General features: G+C 28.1%; 1 protein-coding gene across 1 annotated transcript; it reads right to left on the minus strand.

The window, feature by feature from the left end:
• Positions 1–602: 602 nt before the first annotated feature.
• On the minus strand, positions 603–1,827 carry LOC21397638 (transcription factor bHLH162). The gene is made up of 3 exons (XM_010109875.2): positions 1,535–1,827; positions 1,096–1,440; positions 603–993 (listed from the first exon to the last, which is right to left on the minus strand). Exons 1-3 carry the CDS (start codon positions 1,667–1,669, stop codon positions 910–912), a joined length of 564 nt encoding a protein of 187 aa, XP_010108177.1. The 5' UTR covers positions 1,670–1,827; the 3' UTR covers positions 603–909.
• Positions 1,828–18,427: the final 16,600 nt, after the last annotated feature.

Genomic DNA, 18,427 nt, shown 5'->3' on the forward strand with positions numbered 1-18,427 from the left:
TGTGCAGAAGATTTTATGGGGCTATAATATTAAACAAGTTCAATTAAAGATTAACTAACAGCTTGGTTTTTATTTTTCTTACACTTTCTACATCCAATCAATTATAAATATAATAGAGGTTTCATTTATGATGATCTACATACAGGAAGACATTAATATATTTGCCTTTAGTAGTACTAGCCGATCATGAAATTAAGTCACGTTGAATCAACAAACTGAAAAATCCAAAGTCACGTTGATTAATCCAAAAATTATTCAGATATCCTAGAGATATCCATAGCAACTTTCCTACTTGTTTGTGAAATTGATCGATTCTCAACATATGCAACTTGATCACAATTAGATAACGGACACAGACACACTTGATCTTGCGCATGATATATCTATACACACCCATATTAATAAATGTAGCCAGCTAATTAGCATCTACAACTAGAATATATAGATATGTGTGTGTGTGTGTGTGATCAGGCTCAAACTCTCAATTAAAAAAAAAAAGAATATGCAGACTTTAGGGAGAGCAGCAACCATATTCAACAGAGAACATGTATGTCATCTTTCATAACCAAGTCACATAATTTCCATTTGATCAAAGAGATCATAATATTATTTGCTAATAATTGTTCGATATACATATGATACACACGATAATAGTGAAACATAGCTCTACTAAAGCTAGCCAGCTTCATTAATCATTATCATTATATATAGAGCCAATATTTCTGGAAATACAAGAAGGCTCTCAAAATTGGTAAATAATTAAGAACGTATGGACTCGCTTAATCCAGATAGACCTACTAAAAAGACTTACAAAAATAGGAAGCCAAACTTAGTCCCACACATTACATTTCCTTTACTCATCACAAGCAGCGATCATAATCATCATTATATATCATGCTGATATCTTGATCAAGAAGCATTTGTTTCATCCACAAACTTCTTTAGCCTCTCAGATATCTTTGCAGCCCCAGAACTTGGATCGAGCTCTCCAATCTAATTATTAAACACCAAAGAAGACTAATTAAAAACTTGATCATTTATAAATATGCTAATGATTATTAATTAACTTATGCTAATGATTATTAATTAACTTACTTTGCAGTGTATGGTGTGGTAAACTGTATCTTCATTGACAACTGAGAAACTGGCATTGACAATGTCGGCTCCTTCTTCGTGAAGAACGCGAATCGTTTCGTTAAACATGAATTGGCAATCCAACCCAGTAATCAGAACAACCTCCAAAGCCGGCCCTTTTTCATGAACCTCAATTTGAGGCCATTTTTGGCTTCCCATACCAACATCATTATTAAAATAATTACCAGTACTCTTTTCTATCCCCTTTAAGCTGTTTTTCTTCTCCTTCATCTTCTCCAAGCTCACTTGTAGCTTCTTTATGTAGGTTGCGGCCTCATCTAGCTGATCCGGCAGTGATATCACTTCCTAAATTAATAACCCCAAAAAAAAAAATCATAAGCATTTTGCCTCACAATTTCAAAGAGAGAAAAAGAAGAGAGAGAGAGAGAGTAATAATGACCTTTGAAGAGGTTTGATGGGGTACGAGAGAATTGAGCTTGGAGTAAAGGACCTTCATTTGATTTCTCCTGTTTCTCTCAATGGTTTTCCTGTCAGTTCTTGATGACGATGAGCTAGGGTTGGGCTGCTTATCCATATTATTATTCTCTTTTGGACACTAGCCCTGCAGCCCTAATACTCACCAACAGAAAACTATACTATTATTCTACTTTCACAAAAATAATATATACTATTTTTAATTCAAATTCGTTGGTCTGAAATTCGCTTTTGTTGCAGGCATTTATTTGCCTTTTATCGAGAGAATGGATAGGAACCCACAAAGGCGAAAGCAGAATTACATCACTTATAAGATTCTACTATAGAGAGAGAGAGAGAGAGAGAGAGAGAGAGAGAGAGAGATGGTGTCGTTTTGGAGGGACCGGTTGTTCTATATCTTTAATCTATATTGGGCCTACATGGTTTATCTTTGACCATTTCACAGTGCTGATCATTATACAAGTCTTAAGAATTGTTTGTTGACACTGTATGAATTTCGGCCTTAACAACCTCAGATATATTCTTTTATTTGGCGACAAAAGAAATATGTATCTTCCCCGGAATTAAGAAATGGACTTTCTTGGTTCTTCTTTCTTTTTCTTTTTTTTTGGTTGAAAAAATGGACTTTCATCTTATGTGAACGTAACAACTTCTTATATGTGAACTTCATTACTATTTGGATGATCTGGCGTGAAACTTGGACTAGTTTATATATATATATATACACGTCATGCATTATCATAATAATAATGCTAAATTTATATATATACATATACGTATTTACAATATTGGAATTCTATTAGGTAGTCGTCGAAATTAATTATTTTCTAGCCATTTCTATTTTATAATATAATATAATTACAGGTTAATTTTATCTTCAAGAATGGAATGGAATGAATAATCATCCGATTAAATTACCAGTACTGTAATTAAGACAACAAAAATTACCAGTACTGTACGTAATACGGTTCACCCGTATTACACAAACACTAATTGGCTCGAAAGCCGAAACGATAAGATCCGAAAGCAGTGATGCCAGAGTAGTACCATTTTTTGCTTAAGCCCTGCCAGTAAGATTTTTCAAGTACACTAGTTTCTTTAATCACCAAAAAAAAAAAAGTACACTTGTTTCTTTTCTTCTTTTTTTTTTGGGTAGTTTTCAAGTACATGGTTACTTGAAAACTTGAATATATATAAGTTTATTTATTTTATCAATTTAAATTTTAAATTTTAAATTTTTATAATTAAAATTTTTTAAAAAATATCACATTTAATTTTTTTTATTATAGTTAAAAACTCTAAAAAAAATCACATCACAATTTAATTTGAAAATTTAAATCTACAAATTAAACTAAGCCATAATTCAAAATGAACTTTTGTGTTCCTTCTTTCGTATTATTCTTTGTTTTTTTTTTTTTTTCCAAGGAACAACTCAAGTTTCTGTTTAAGTTGCTAGTTTAAATTTTATTGATTTGAACTTTTTTATTTGAATAGAAAATTTTAAATTATGTGATTTAATTAGAGTTTAAATTGTCATTTGAATGTGTAGTTAAAACTCTAATCTGAACAGTGAACATGGAATAAAATTTAAATTTTTATTTAGTAAGTATAAAAAATAAAGAAGGTGAACACTTTTTTACTATTTAAAAATGCTTTGAATGGTTAAACTAAAGGGAGAAATTAAACTATAATTTAGACAGTTTAACTGAATTCAAACAGAGATTATAATTTAGATATCGTACTTACTAAATATGAGTTTAAATTATACTTACTGTTTGAACTGAATTAAATTGAGCTAAACAGTAGAACAAACGGGACAAAAGTAGATTTGATATTATTATTTTTAAGGACATGCGTGGACTATGATTTTATTTTTCAATATTGTTAGGGTTATATATATATATATGTATATATAGATAGAGAGAGAGAGTTTTCTAGTTAGCTATATATGGTTTAGTTGCCAGATATTTCAAATTGCTAGTATATTGAATAGGGTTGTTCTTTTATAATAAAATTCAGAAAAAATTTAAATTTAAGTTATAATTTTATTTAAATTCACGTTTTTTTAAATTTTAATTTTATTCAACTTTATTTAATTGTATTCAAATTATAATTTTAATTTAAATTATAATTCAAATTTAACTCAAAAATTATACTCAAATTACACTTAAAAAAAACCTCTTTAAGAACCCATTTGAAAATACAACTCAATCTCTTTACAGCTCATATTGTCAAGTCTGCTGACGAAAACGATGTGCGTATGAATAGAAGAGTATTTCCAATAGGCAAGCTTTGACCAATTAAATGAACCTATTAACTTGGATATTTGGTCCATATATATCACATCTTTTCTGTTTTTGTTTTTTTTTTTTTCCATCTAATTAATTTCTGAAACATCATTTTAATTGATTAAGCTTTTCATGAAAGTAACTATATCCAGTAAAGTAGTTGGGTCAACAAATTAAATAATTAAATGGACAACAAAAAAAAAAAAAACAAGATAGAAAGAATGGGAACAAGATTTTTTTTTTTTTTTGGTTAATACGCATTCAAAGATTTTTATGACAATGAATGTTGAAAATTGTTTTCAACCGTTAGGATTTGGTAGCTCTAGATATATTACATGAAATGATATAATATTTTAATATATATAAATTTTGTTTACGATTCCTCTAACGCAACATTAAAAATATGAACGTTTTTTAACATAATATGAACATTAAAAATATGCAACACTAAGCACATTGATTAATATATATTGTTATACTTAATTAATTTAGTTATTTAACATAATAAAGATATTAAAAATGTGGAATAATAATAAGAGATGATCAAATATCTCTATATCGGACATTTTTAACATAGATATTACATTAAATAAATATTATGTTACATTTTTTTCACACCGGATATATAAAAGCTATAGGTTTACACTTTATAGACTTAATCTTATCTATAATCCATCATTTAGCAGAGGCCGTTTATACTGATTGGTTGATTATGATTCAAATCTTACACTTACACTTGATCTTATCTATAATCGATCATTTAGCAGAGGCCGTTTATGCTGATTGGTTGATTATGATTCTAATCTTACACGTTTCATACGAAAGGAAAGTCTAGTGGAGTCCTTCTTGGATTCTTCCAAGAAAAAATAAACGTGGCCTTATACATATTATTACATCCGTACGTGTCAGCTGTATATTTTTTATTTTTTTACTGATTCGAGTTTAAAATTTGAGTTTTATTACAGTAAAAAGTTCTTAAAAATAGTCACATTTAATTTTTTTATTATAGTAAAAAGTTCTCTCATACTATCGCATTTCAACTCAAATTAAAAACTCAAATTAACGAACCGAACAAATTATTTACGTAGATGCGCTCACACAGCAAGTATTTGATGGGTTTTCCGTAATCTGGGACCGACCACAGAAAACGTCAAGAGCACTATTTTTAAAGACTGAAAAAGACGACTGTCTAAAGTAGCTTTGGCTAAAACTTGCCACAACCACAAAATAAAAATCTTTCATTGGCTGAGATAGTGTTGAAAACGGCAATTCTTGCCAATGTGGATAGGACGATACAATATTATTTCATCCAACATGGCCATCTGACTTTGGATAAGATTTATTTTGATATATTGTGTTATATTAAAATATGAGTTTAATTTTTTTATTTTTAATAATTTCGTATCAGTATCTCAATTTTTTAAAAAATATTCTTTTAATATCTTAAGATAATTTTTTAGGACACAAAAAGATAAAATTATCTTTATCATTAAATATATAAAAAAATGTTTTTAAAAAACCTTAGACCTGAAACTAAACACTTAAATTTCATTGCGTCCCAAACATGAAGAAAAAATTTTGATTGCAGGTTTAAGGTTTTTTAAAAAAAAGTTTTTTTAATATATTTAATAATAAAAGTAATTTTAACTTTTTGTATCCTAAAAACTTACCTTGAGATACTAAAAAAAGATTTTTAAAAAAAATTAATATATCAGTACGAAATTATTAAAAACAGAGAGTACTAAACTCATATATATTTCGATATACACAGATTACTAAAATAAAACTTTTACCTATTTATTATTCGTATTACCACATATAGCCCCCATTCAAGATCTTTTTTCTTTTAAAATTGTATATATATAATTAGGCACTATATTATATTAGTATTAATAAACCCCAATAATGATAATATCTGATTTGTAGTGCATTAATAGATATTTATTTTGATTAATTTTTTTATTTAGATATTAACCCATTGATTTTTATCTGGCTCCGTCACTCTATATATATATATATGATAATTAAGATTTAGTATGCGTAACAACAACTTATATACGTTAATTTCATGACACAGTTAATGTGACAACGGGCATGTGGGGCTGAGAGTTTTTAACAGCTTTCTCTGCATATTACTTTTCTTTCACGTGTCTCATTTTCTTCTTTTTTGCTACTATAATCTCATGCAGTTTCTCATATACACCTGGATATATATGTTGTTTTCACACATCAAAAGTAAAGTACAACGGCAATTTCTAAAGATCTCAACGTTGCTGATCTTTAACCCTTTTTTTTTTTTTTTTTTTTGATTCTTTGATGCGTAATACTGTTTGTCGTTTTCTGAGTGCGAGCGTTCCCATTAATGATTTTAGGGATATTTACATTTTTATATTCATATTTTAAATTTATTTAAAATCTATACATTCATTTTCTGAGTGCGAGCGTTCCCATTAATGATTTTAGGGATATTTACATTTTTATATTCATATTTTAAATTTATTTAAAATCTATACATTCAGTTTTTAATTTCATCAAATATATATCAAATAAATTTAATTTAATATATAAATTTATCTCTTATCTCGATCAATAATTAATTTTGATCTCTAAACAATCTTTAAAAAAATGAGAAAATAAAACTAAAACTTTATAACATTGCAAAAAATAAAATTAAAAATACAAAAAAACCCCGTTTCAATGGTATTTTGGATATTTTTAAGGTTAAAACCGTAAATTTAATGAGAAAATAAAACTAAAACTTTATAACATTGCAAAAAATAAAATTAAAAATACAAAAAAATCCCGTTTCAATGGTATTTTGGATATTTTTAAGGTTAAAACCGTAAATTTAAAGTTTTTTTTAATTTTTTTCTTTTTTCTTTTTTATTTAAGGGTAATTTAGGTATTTTATGCTTAAAATCGATAGTTGACTGTAAAAATGTATAAATTTGGATATTAAATGTAATTTAAAGGTATTAAAGGTATAGTTTTTAAATAAACTCAAAACACATGATTTAAAAATGTAAATATCCTCTGTGAAAAGGTATAAGTATTGAGTATTATTTATAATTTAAAAGTATACATTTGATGAGATTAAAATTAAAAGTTTAGTTTTTAGATAAACCCAAAACACATGGTATAAAAATGTAAATATCCCATATTTTTAAGTGGTTGTCATTTTTTCACTCAAAGATTGCCATATATTTCTAGTTTCTCGAAATTAATAATAATTATCATGATCTCTAATTGAGCTGGGGTTGATCCAGCTGTTTGTTTGGGGTCAAATTTGAGCCAAGCAGACGACACTATAGTACACTTCAAGCAGTAAAATTGGGGCCATTATACAAAAAGAAAAATGCAAGTAAATTAGAGAAGTCATGTTCTAGCAAAGAAAAAAAAAATTAGAGAAGTCATGAATTCCAAATCCAAAATCCCTACTAATGGAGACGCTAAGAAAATTAGCCCTAGTTCTAGTTTAATCTTTGAGGCACCTTACATGATCAATTTAATAAACATAATTTTTTGACTATAATGCAACTACAAGTAGTAATATATAATTAAGGCTTAATTTGTTTGCTATTGTCGATTGTTTGGAAGTTGTTTTTTATATCTTGAGCTCAAAAGTCATCTATGGTTGGTTAACCTTTAAAAAAAGATTTTTGGAATTCTAGAAAACTTTCAGTTAAAATGACAAAATGTGGCTTCTTAATATTAGAATGCTCTCCTAATAAAGATTTTTTCTTTCAACAGGTTTACTAAGATTTTGTGAACATTATGTTCTGTATTGCGTACTACAAAATTTATCATTTTCATCTCATTAGGCTCTTATAAAAATAGAGTTATTCCAAATGCTAATTAAATAGTCATATATAGCTTTTATTTCTCTTATTCTACTCAACACTCTTGTCCTGTAAACATCATTTTTAACAAATTTGATGATAATTCATTTCATTCCTCAATAGAAACACCTGATATTCCGGTGAATAAGCTACATTTGTAATAAAGCTTCCTCCATTTCTGTTGCTATTGATTATAATTCTACCTGAGGACTATGTATTAGGAGTTTTCTATATAAAATAAGAAACTTCCCTTTGACAAGAATAAGATTTGTAACAATAACTATGTATAAATTACTCGACTAAGATAAGTATGCTTAGATCAGAACCTTGCATGCGTTTAGAGCAAGGATCCGTGTTATGGTTCGGATCATGGTTCGTAATTTGTTACAGTATTTTTTTCATAAAAAACACACATAATCCGAAAAATGATTATGAATCATGGTTCTGAATTCATGAACCAAACGCCCGTCGCTAAAAGATCATATAATTGCATAGGAAACAACCTCCCAAACAAAATACAAAAAAGAAGAGGAAGCAAGTTTCATGATCCTGTTAGCTCTTAATTTGGGTTGGTAGACTTACAAAGGCAGATTTAAAAAAGCACAAGCAAATGTCACCTAGAGACCCCCATTTTCAAATTAAAGTAGAAAGAATATTGGTAAAGATCCACCACAATTAAAGGACCAAGGCATCAGGAAGAAACACGAATGTCAATAAATCCTTCCACAGGAAATAATTATGAAAAAGTATGGTTTTAGCACTTTCTTGTTAACTTCTCTGCTCCACAAATTAGCAATGCAAGCTCTCTTTCTTTGTTTCTTTTTTGAATTTTATTTTTGTAACAACTATAATTATCTGGTAGGTATAACAAGATTCTAAACCGTCATTAACCTGTACAGGACAACATCAACTTTAGCGGGAGGAAAAGAATCGTTCGCAAAGGACTTTTAACATGTCGAAGTAAACGATGTAACATGTGTTTTGTTTAGAATTATTCTTATTTTTTATATATATTTTTTAAGAATAAAAAAAATAAAAACGATTTTAAAATAATATTTGACACAATTATAGATAAAAAATAAAAATAAAAATAATTTTTTAGTTTAATGTAAAATGAAAGAGAAATAAACAACGATTTTTAATCGTTTTTTATTTTTTATTTTCATTTTCTCCTATCTCGAGCAGAGAGAGACATTAATTAATTTTTTGGTACTGAAAATAATCTCTTAATAAAACTACTAAACGTATTTTTAAAAATAATTTATGTCTGAAATTGAAAATATTTTCATTTCTATTTTCATAAAAAAAATAAAATTATTTTAGAACGAGTTTGAAACGCATCTATAATATTTATCTTCTGGAACAACCATATTGGAAAGGTGTAATACTGTTTCGAAATGATTAATTAAATTTTTTATTGTTACGTATTTTTAACGTTATAATTACGCGTAATAAATGTTATATTACAACCCTCGTGATTTTTACTTACTCTACAACAGTATGTGACGGTCCTTTACGAAACACTGGAAAATTGGTCCCATTGTATATATTCAAAACCATTTCCACTAAAAGAGATTGTTAGAGGGTGTTTGATTTATGTATGAAAAAATACTGTAGAGAATTATGAATCATGATTCAGAATCAAAAACGGATATAGAAAACAAACGTCCCTTAATCTGATTACCGTACTTGTTTTTTTGTTTTTTTATTTTTTTGTTTTTTCCCCTAGCCTTGTCTTATCAAAGAGAACTAAAATGGAAATCAGAAACGGATATAGAAAACAAACGTCCCTTAATCTAATTACCGTACTTGTTTTTTTGTTTTTTTGTTTTTTTGTTTTTTCCCCTAGCCTTGTCTTATCAAAGAGAACTAAAATGGGCGATAAAAAATATATGGTGCTGGAGGATCCCTGGCCACTACTTTTATCCCCATGGCCCATGCCACTATTATTTGTACCCACCAATTATGTTTGGAATATTGTAGTATCTCCTTTTTTTTTCCTCATCTTTTTCTCATCAAATGAGTTGGCTAATCCCAATTTCTCTCTTTTTCCAGACAGATGTGATCCGAAAATCATCTCAAACATATTCAAACCCCGGATATGCCTATACCATCAAAATGAGTTCGCATTTCTCTCGAGGTTTGTCCTTGTCTTTGCTTTTGAGTCATTGATTAGCTGTTTGACACAATCGCCTGGTTTTTGGAATTCTGCTTTTGAGTCATACGATTGTGATTTGTGCACGAATTAGATCAAACCGTTTCCGTTGTTGGGAAAATTCCAGACCGAACCAGAACGGTACATGAAAAAAAAAAAAAAAACGGAACCCGTTTGGTTGAAAGATTCGTTCTCTTATTCGAATCATGGTTTATAATTCACTACAGTATTTTCTCTCATAAAAAATACACATAAATCAAAAATGATTATAATCTCATGGTTCTAATCCATGAACCAAACGGGCTCTAAACCAAACCAACCACGACAATTCAATTCATTTTGTATAGCAGTTTTGACCTTATTATTCTGCTCAATTTTTAGCCAAAATAAAAAAAAAAACAGACCAAGTGAAATTTCGTTAATTTCACCGATTTGAGTTTTGCTACCGTAAAAAACTCTCATAAATAGTCACATCTAATTTTTTGACTACAATAAAAATCTCTCACATAAATTCACATTTCAATTCGAATTAAAAATTCGAATCAACAAACTAAACAGACCTAAAGATGTTTTTAGAGAAAGTACATGGTTGCCATGATTTTGTGCAAGCTTAATAGCTTATTGTCTAATGTCTTCTTAAATAATTAGGTACTATCATGATCTTTTCTTTTTTTATTAATGGAATTATAATTGCTTATTGTTAAATTGAGTGGCATAAATAATTCTTTTTACCATCTTAAATGGTACTTCTAGTTTTTTCTCCGAATGTTCCTTTTTGAGTTATTAAAGACTTGAAAACGTTTACAATATTACTATATGTTCATGTTTCCCAAACTGCAATTAGCTCAAGTAAAAGTTAAATACAAGTTACAACATATTCTAACAAGTAACAGTGATAATATGTCATCCAAATTCCAAAGTCCGAATGGGACAAGTAATTCAATCCAAAGTCAAAAGAAATGTAAACGTTGGTTTTCTATTTACATATTTAATTCCAAATGGCTTGGTCCAATCTAAATTGATCCTTAAATTTCACAAATCGAATTATATCACTGTTTGAGTGGTCCGGTCTGATTTCATAGTATCAACATATTATTTTAACGTGAAATTGGATTGGCAGTCTAAAAAACATCGAAATGGTACAATCTAACGGCTGTGAGTCGATTCTGCATAGCTCTAATATGTATTCACTTAAGCACTATGATTCAAACTTAAATCTTAATAGAATGTGGTAGATTATTGGTTGATCTGGTAGAACGAGGATCAAACCTAACACCAACAATTCTAAAGATGATTCGGCTCTATTCTCGAACCACAGGTCCACATTAAGGCCGTTTACAACACATCCACAAACTGAGGACTACCAATCTTTGTGAAAAATTTAGGAGTGAATTTTCTTATCCAAGCATGGATGGGATTGAAAGCCACATCATATATATGAATTTACAAACTAGGAATCAATCTTTTATATCCTGATTTGGAAGAAAAATTATTCCTAGGTAAAAAACTTATGAGATGATCTTCAACTAAGCAAGGATTTTCTACAAAAAAAAAAAAAAAAAAAAAAAAAAAAAAAAAAAATTCGTTTAAGAAATAACACGAATTTTTATGCTCGAGCATTTCTCCTCTTGATTTTCCAACTTGAATTTAGATGCACCAATAGGCCATGATTTTGGGCCGTCCAGGCCCATCTGTCTGTGTAATTATAACACATGGTCCAAAGTCCAAATCCTCCATGGAATCAGCAATGCCATTTTCCAAAGCCCAAACAATTCCAATATAATATACAAATACATACATAAACGAACGAACGAACAAACAAACACCATATTGTCCGGAGCTAAAATACTATAAATTTGTTTGACATTTATTGGTCAATGTAGTATTAGTACTTTATGATAAGTACTACATTGGGATAATATTCTTATCCCTAAGTATCATAAGATAGAATTAAAAATTAATTTGAATCCTTTTGTTTCGCCTAAAAATAAATGCACATATATAAACGTATATATATATTTTTAATTTGAGTTAAGATATGACTTTATATGAGAATTTTTTTACTGTAATAAAAAAATTAAATATGATTATTTTTGATAATTTTTTACTATAATAAAATTTAAATTTTAAATTTAAATCGGTAAAATTAACGAGATTGTAACCTTTAGATTTTGGGAGGAACTGTTTGCCGTTTCAGTCTGGCGGGCAAATTGTAGCCATAAGATCAAATGGACGTTTAGGATTTAATGGATGGAGCATAAGAATGCCTATAATTCAATTCAACTCTGCAAGCGCTAACTTTTAGTGGACAGATGTTTGTAAGGGAGCCAAGGGAAGCTGTTGCTATCTCAGAAAAAGTTGACAAATGAAGCTGGATCAAGGAATCTATCAAATTCTATTAATATTTTAAACAAAATGACGGGTATATATGTAAATATGATTGAATAAAAAACAATTTATATAGTTGCCAAAATATAAAAACATGCTAGAAAATTTAGATGTAAGGAATACGGTAAGTAGTGTGACCCTTTAACTTAGTAATATGTAGTAATACTGGGAGGCCTCTGTTACATCTATGAAATTACTGAAAAAGCACTTGTAGAATTTTTGTAATAGGTAGATGGTGAAATTTTACAATTGAATTTATATAAGGTAATGATTGAATTCAGATGATTATCGAATTAGTATTGGGATCGCGATAAAAATAAAAAAATGAAAAAATAAAAGAGAATGAGATATAAAGATTTATAGTAGTTCTCTCGATAATTCAAAATACATCTATTGTAGAATTTTTGGATGATCCACTGTGAAGATTGATGAGGAGTACATTGATATTCTCCCTAAGGGGGCGTTTGGTATACAGTAATCTTAAGGATGGGAATGAGAATCTGCAATATTACCATGTTTGGTACAAGAATTATAATTTTTAGATTCCCAGGAAAGTGATTACCATGGGATTCACTTTCCCTCATTTTAAGGTAATTTGAATACCACCCAACATGGTGTTATTCAAATTCTCAAGAATCTCAAAATTATGAGAATCTTATTATTATTATTATTATTATTGTTGTTGTTGTTGTTGTTATTATTATTATTATTATTATTATTATATATTATTATTGTTATTAATATTATTAATATTATTGTTATTATTATTATTATTATTGTTATTATTATTATTATTGTTATTATTATTATTAATATTATTAATATTAATATTAATATTAATATTAATATTAATATTATTATTGTTATTAATATTATTAATATTATTGTTATTATTATTATTATTATTGTTATTATTATTATTATTGTTATTATTATTATTAATATTATTAATATTAATATTAATATTAATATTAATATTAATATTATTATTGTTATTAATATTATTAATATTATTGTTATTATTATTATTATTATTGTTATTATTATTATTATTGTTATTATTATTATTAATATTATTAATATTAATATTAATATTAATATTAATATTAATATTATTATTGTTATTAATATTATTAATATTATTGTTATTATTATTATTATTATTGTTATTATTATATTAATATTAATATTATTATTGTTATTATTATTATTATTATTATTGTTATTATATTTATTATTATTATTATTATTATTATTATTATTATTATTATAGATGGATATTCTTCCGTGCGAACAATCAAACACAGAAATGTAATATTCTTGAGAATTTGAAAAAGATTCATGTATGGAACCAAACACAATAATATATTATTTCTAGAAATCATATTACCCTCCATCACTTTTCTGAGAATATGATTCATACTGCTTCCCGCATACCAAACACCCCCTAAATGTAATGCTATGAAAATTAGTGAAAAGTATGAATAAAGCTGTGAAAAATGCCTAGGAATGCGTACAAAATGGTAAGTATGTGAGCAAGGTGCGTGAACCTCTTCAATGGACGCATATGGGCTGGTTTTATAGGCCTTGGTGGCTGGAAATAACATTTAAGGCAAATTTCATTGAAGATCCCCTAGGAGACTTTCCTTGTAGAGAGAATGTCTAGGGAACAAGCTAAGATCAAGATTAAAGGTGGCAATTCGTGTCACGTGTCGTGTTCGTGTCGTGTTTTGATCGTTTTTTTAAAATTTACAGTCAACCCAAACACGACCTGTGACACAAAATTTTTTAAAAACCGCAACACGAACACGATACGACCACTTTACGAGCTGACACGACACGACCCGAAAATGACCCGTGAACCCGAAATTGACACGAAAATTGTATACTTTTATTTAGTTTTTTACATATTAGAAATAACTTAAAATTCATAACACACTAAATTACAATAACATCCATTGAAATTAAGCAAATAATAGTATACGATTTTGAGTATAACTATCATGATATTACAAGTTCATAATAAAATTTAAAATATAAAATGAAAAATATATGTATTTTTTAGTTTTTTACGAATTTCGTGTCGTGTTCAGGTTAGGAGGGTCCAACCCGAAATTGACCCGTATTTTTCGTGTCAATTTCAGGTCGACCCAATTCTGACCCGAACCTCTTTTTTCTCAACCCTAACCCGCAAAATTCGTGTCGTTTTCGAGTCGTGTCATCGTGTCGTGACCCATATTGCCGGGCCCTAATCAAGATGCTATTTTGGGCAAGATCTCATGGATTGATATTACAGAGAAGGAAATCTTTGTTGGGAGTGGTGTCTTAAAAATATGAGATGTAATAGGAAATTTATTATTTATTTAATAAAAGAGTTTATTCATTATTTTATGTGCATATATTATTGAATATTTTATGAATATCATTGAAAATTCCATGATTATTTATATGACTATAAATATTGTATATAAGTGTTATATGCAAAATGATAATATTTAAGGATAATATTCAAAACGATGCACGTAATGAATTTAATTAAAGTTCATAATCTTTAATTAAAATATTACTAATGCATGTCATTCCTATTTAGAATGGAATGGTGTTATCTGCACTGTTAATATGACGAGATATTGAATGAGTGTATTACGCATGATGAGATTGTGTGGAATCAGGATACATACATAATAAATTTCTGATAATTTTCATTAAGTATAGAAATTCTAATTGATTCTACTGATGGTCATATATAGAACGATTTTAATCTTGAGTTATTAGCAAACTCATATTTATGGATTTGTGTCTTTGAATCCTATTCCTTGTATTTTGGAGACATGATGAAGTGAGTAGCCTGAAATATTATTATACAAGATGAAATTCATTCCTTCTTGAAAAATAAGTAGATAAATAATTCTCTTAAGAATTGATTAAGTACTTCTCCGATTTATGAATTTATTTTATGAATCAGTGTCCATTAGAGAATCAATGGTACTCAAGAATAATGATATAATTAGAGAGGTTAATAGATTTCACCTAGCTCTAATTATGAATTATTTATGGATGATTAATCTATATGTAATGACTATATCAAATGAATACTTCACGGTTAAGAAGTAAATTATATCTATAATTATGAGAGTGCAATTCCAAGTTTATAGTGGAGTAACTTTTGGAATTAATAGAATTAACTAATTAAAGAGTTTTAATTAATTATTAATTTTATTTATGCTCAGAATTATAGGTCCATGAGTCCCCGCGTCGTTCTTGTAATCCTAGAAGACACTAAGGACAAAATGGAAAGTTTAGAATTATGGAATTCTAAATAGAACATTAAAGAATAATTAATTAAGAATTAAATAATATGATTATTTAAATTTAAATTTTGGAACACACATGTGGAGGAGTCCACCTGGCATGCACGCCCAGCACAGTGAGAATCCGTCTAGAATTCAGTTACTTACTTTCTAAGTTGTCCAATTAACTTATTTGATAAATTGTCCAATTGGAATTCAAATTAAATTAAGTTTGAGTTTAATTAGGATTTGAATTTGAGTCAAAATTAGACTGCATGATAAATGATAATTTTTTTCTCCTTCCCTATATATAATTTGTTCCAACCACAGGGGGGAATATTCCTATGGTGGCCAACCCCTATGGACAAGATAGGGGAATTTTGTTTCTAAAATCAATTAGAAGTGGAAGATAATTATTAAGTTTTATCTTGTAGATAAGGATAAGTTTTCTTCTAGGAGTTTGACTACTACTTTATAAATAGAATATTGCAAAAAATTAGAAAGCACAATTTTTTCTCTCCCTGGCATAGTGTGGCCGAATTTTAAAGAGTGAGGAAAAGATAAATTTTCTCCCAAACTCCACGTCGTGCATGTGTTAGTGTTCGTGAAATACTTGAGTGTTTATTTGCTAATCCGTTTTGTTTCATGTGTGCCCACACACATGTCTACGTAGATTTAAGGAATTGACGGGGAAGATTCGGATATTCTAAGCAAGCTTGGAGCGATGAATGTTTGTGGTTAAAGAACTCAAGTTATCGACCTAATCGTTTGCTAGGTAAATTTATTCATAAATTAATTTGATTAATTTATCGTATATAAATTAATGTAATCTATAAAATATCTCAAAGGTTTATAAAAATTTTTGTTATATACGATCCGCTAGATACACGCTTCCGCATAGAAAATCATTTTCAAAACTAACAATCTTTATACAGATTCTTGGGTGCTGACCTAGCAGCCCCATTTGATGATTCGGCTAGCAAGCCACTAGACTGATCGTTTAGGCAACCAACTCTGCTGACGGCTAGAGGCTCGTTTTGGTAGTTGATTATATGGTACAACCTCATTCTCTGACATGCGTATTATGAGAAATGAGTAATGAAATTTGACCTTAACATAATATCGATAAAATGACTAAAGTTGGGTACAAGTGTTGCCTCAAGTACTTTTGCAAATGAAGTAAATATGGAGGTGTAAGTTTGCTCTATTACTTAATGTTATTTTTTTAATCGCTCTCCACCTCATTTATTGAGTGATTCAAATAATTTTAGAGTTAATTAATTTTAATACTTAATTAGAATTAACACAATCCTAATAAAAATGATATTTATACTTATCACTTTATTATTTATTAACGATATTATACATTTTTTCACAACAGTACTAACTTTGGACTGTAAATAGAGTTTCAAAAAAAATACAATATTAGATGGAGTATTACTATAGATGATGTAAAGTACTGAAAATGAATAGCTACACAATAAATTACATACAAAAAATAGGAAACAATGAGTAAAATAAATGTCGCTTTTATCTTTTTAAAAAAAAAAAAAATTGAATTCTTATTATTTTAATATATGTATTGTATGAAGCTTATTCACCTACCCACCTACCCAAAATGATTACTACAGCGCACAGGTCTAAGAAAGTTTTGAGTCTAGTAGCATGTTCCCATTGCTTTTTGGCCCTCCGTATATAATCCAACGGTTAAATGTCATCTACCGGATCCGTCAGACAAATAGAGCCGGCGATGAAGACATTATATATATATATATATATATATATATATATATAAGGTCTTAAAATGTCAAAACAATAGTGCGTTTTAAATTAGTTTCAAAATGTTTTTATTTTTTTATAAAAATAAAAATGAAAATATTTTTATTTTTATTCTGAAATTATTTTTAAAAATACGTTTGATAATTTTATTTTGAGATTATTTTCAATTTTAAAAAATTAAAATTGTGTTTGGTGGTTTAATTTTTAAAAATATGTAATAATATTTAAATTGATAATATATTAAATAAATAATCATATTAAATATATTAAATAAATATATTAAATAAACATGAATTTTTACATGAGAACTGCAGAGGAAGAAAAGTGTGTGTGGAGGGCAATCGGAGAAGACGGTGGCGGGCAGTCGGAGACTCCTTCGTAGAAGTCAAGCTCCAATGGCTGAAAACTGAAAATGCAGAAAATGAAAATGGTATTATACCGTTTTCAGTTTTTCAGAAAAAGATAAAAATATTTTTATTTTTATTTTTTAAAATTTTTTACACCAAACATATTTTATGTTTTTATTTTTATTTTTTAATCTCAAAAAACGTAAAAAATAAAATGAAAACAGAAATAAACGGGCCAACGTTTTCTTCCTTTTCATTTATCCAATATTAGTATGACGTCATCTTTGATTCACATATAATTATTTTGTGGGCAAGCTAATTATCATCAACGTCTCACTCTTATCAATGATGTCAACATGATAAGCATGCGCTTCTCAGTTTCATGCATAAGAATAAGCCATAACGGGGAAAAATAAAATAAATAAAGCACCTAGAGAAGCATCTCATTACGTCACGTAAATTTGATATGTACCAAAACATTACGGTCTTGTTTTGTTACTTACATTGTATCTGCACAAATTTAGCACATCACCCCCACCTAATCCCTAGAATCATAATCACACTTGAAAAAAAAAATGACAATGAAGTATGACAAGACAAATTTATCGCATGAGTTCGAAGAAAGAAAAACAGAACAAATGGAAAGTTACGAGAATTCTACGGTGGGGTGTAAAAAAAATAACCTACTGATAGGATTATTTTGAACAGTTAAATTTATTTTAAGTAGATATTTAGTTCATAGATTAGAATTATGTGATTAAAATAATTTTTG

Source organism: Morus notabilis, unplaced genomic scaffold (genome assembly GCF_000414095.1).
Source record: "Morus notabilis unplaced genomic scaffold, ASM41409v2 Scaffold191, whole genome shotgun sequence".
In the NCBI taxonomy this organism is placed as follows: domain Eukaryota; kingdom Viridiplantae; phylum Streptophyta; class Magnoliopsida; order Rosales; family Moraceae; genus Morus; species Morus notabilis.

Coding starts and splice junctions, on each gene's coding strand:
- LOC21397638 (XM_010109875.2), bottom strand. CDS start 1,669: ATGGATAAGCAGCCCAACCCTAGCTCATCGTCATCAAGAACTGACAGG. Junction 1,441..1,534: donor CCCATCAAACCTCTTCAAAG/GTCATTATTACT, acceptor TTATTAATTTAG/GAAGTGATATCACTGCCGGA. Junction 994..1,095: donor ACCACACCATACACTGCAAA/GTAAGTTAATTA, acceptor TTTAATAATTAG/ATTGGAGAGCTCGATCCAAG.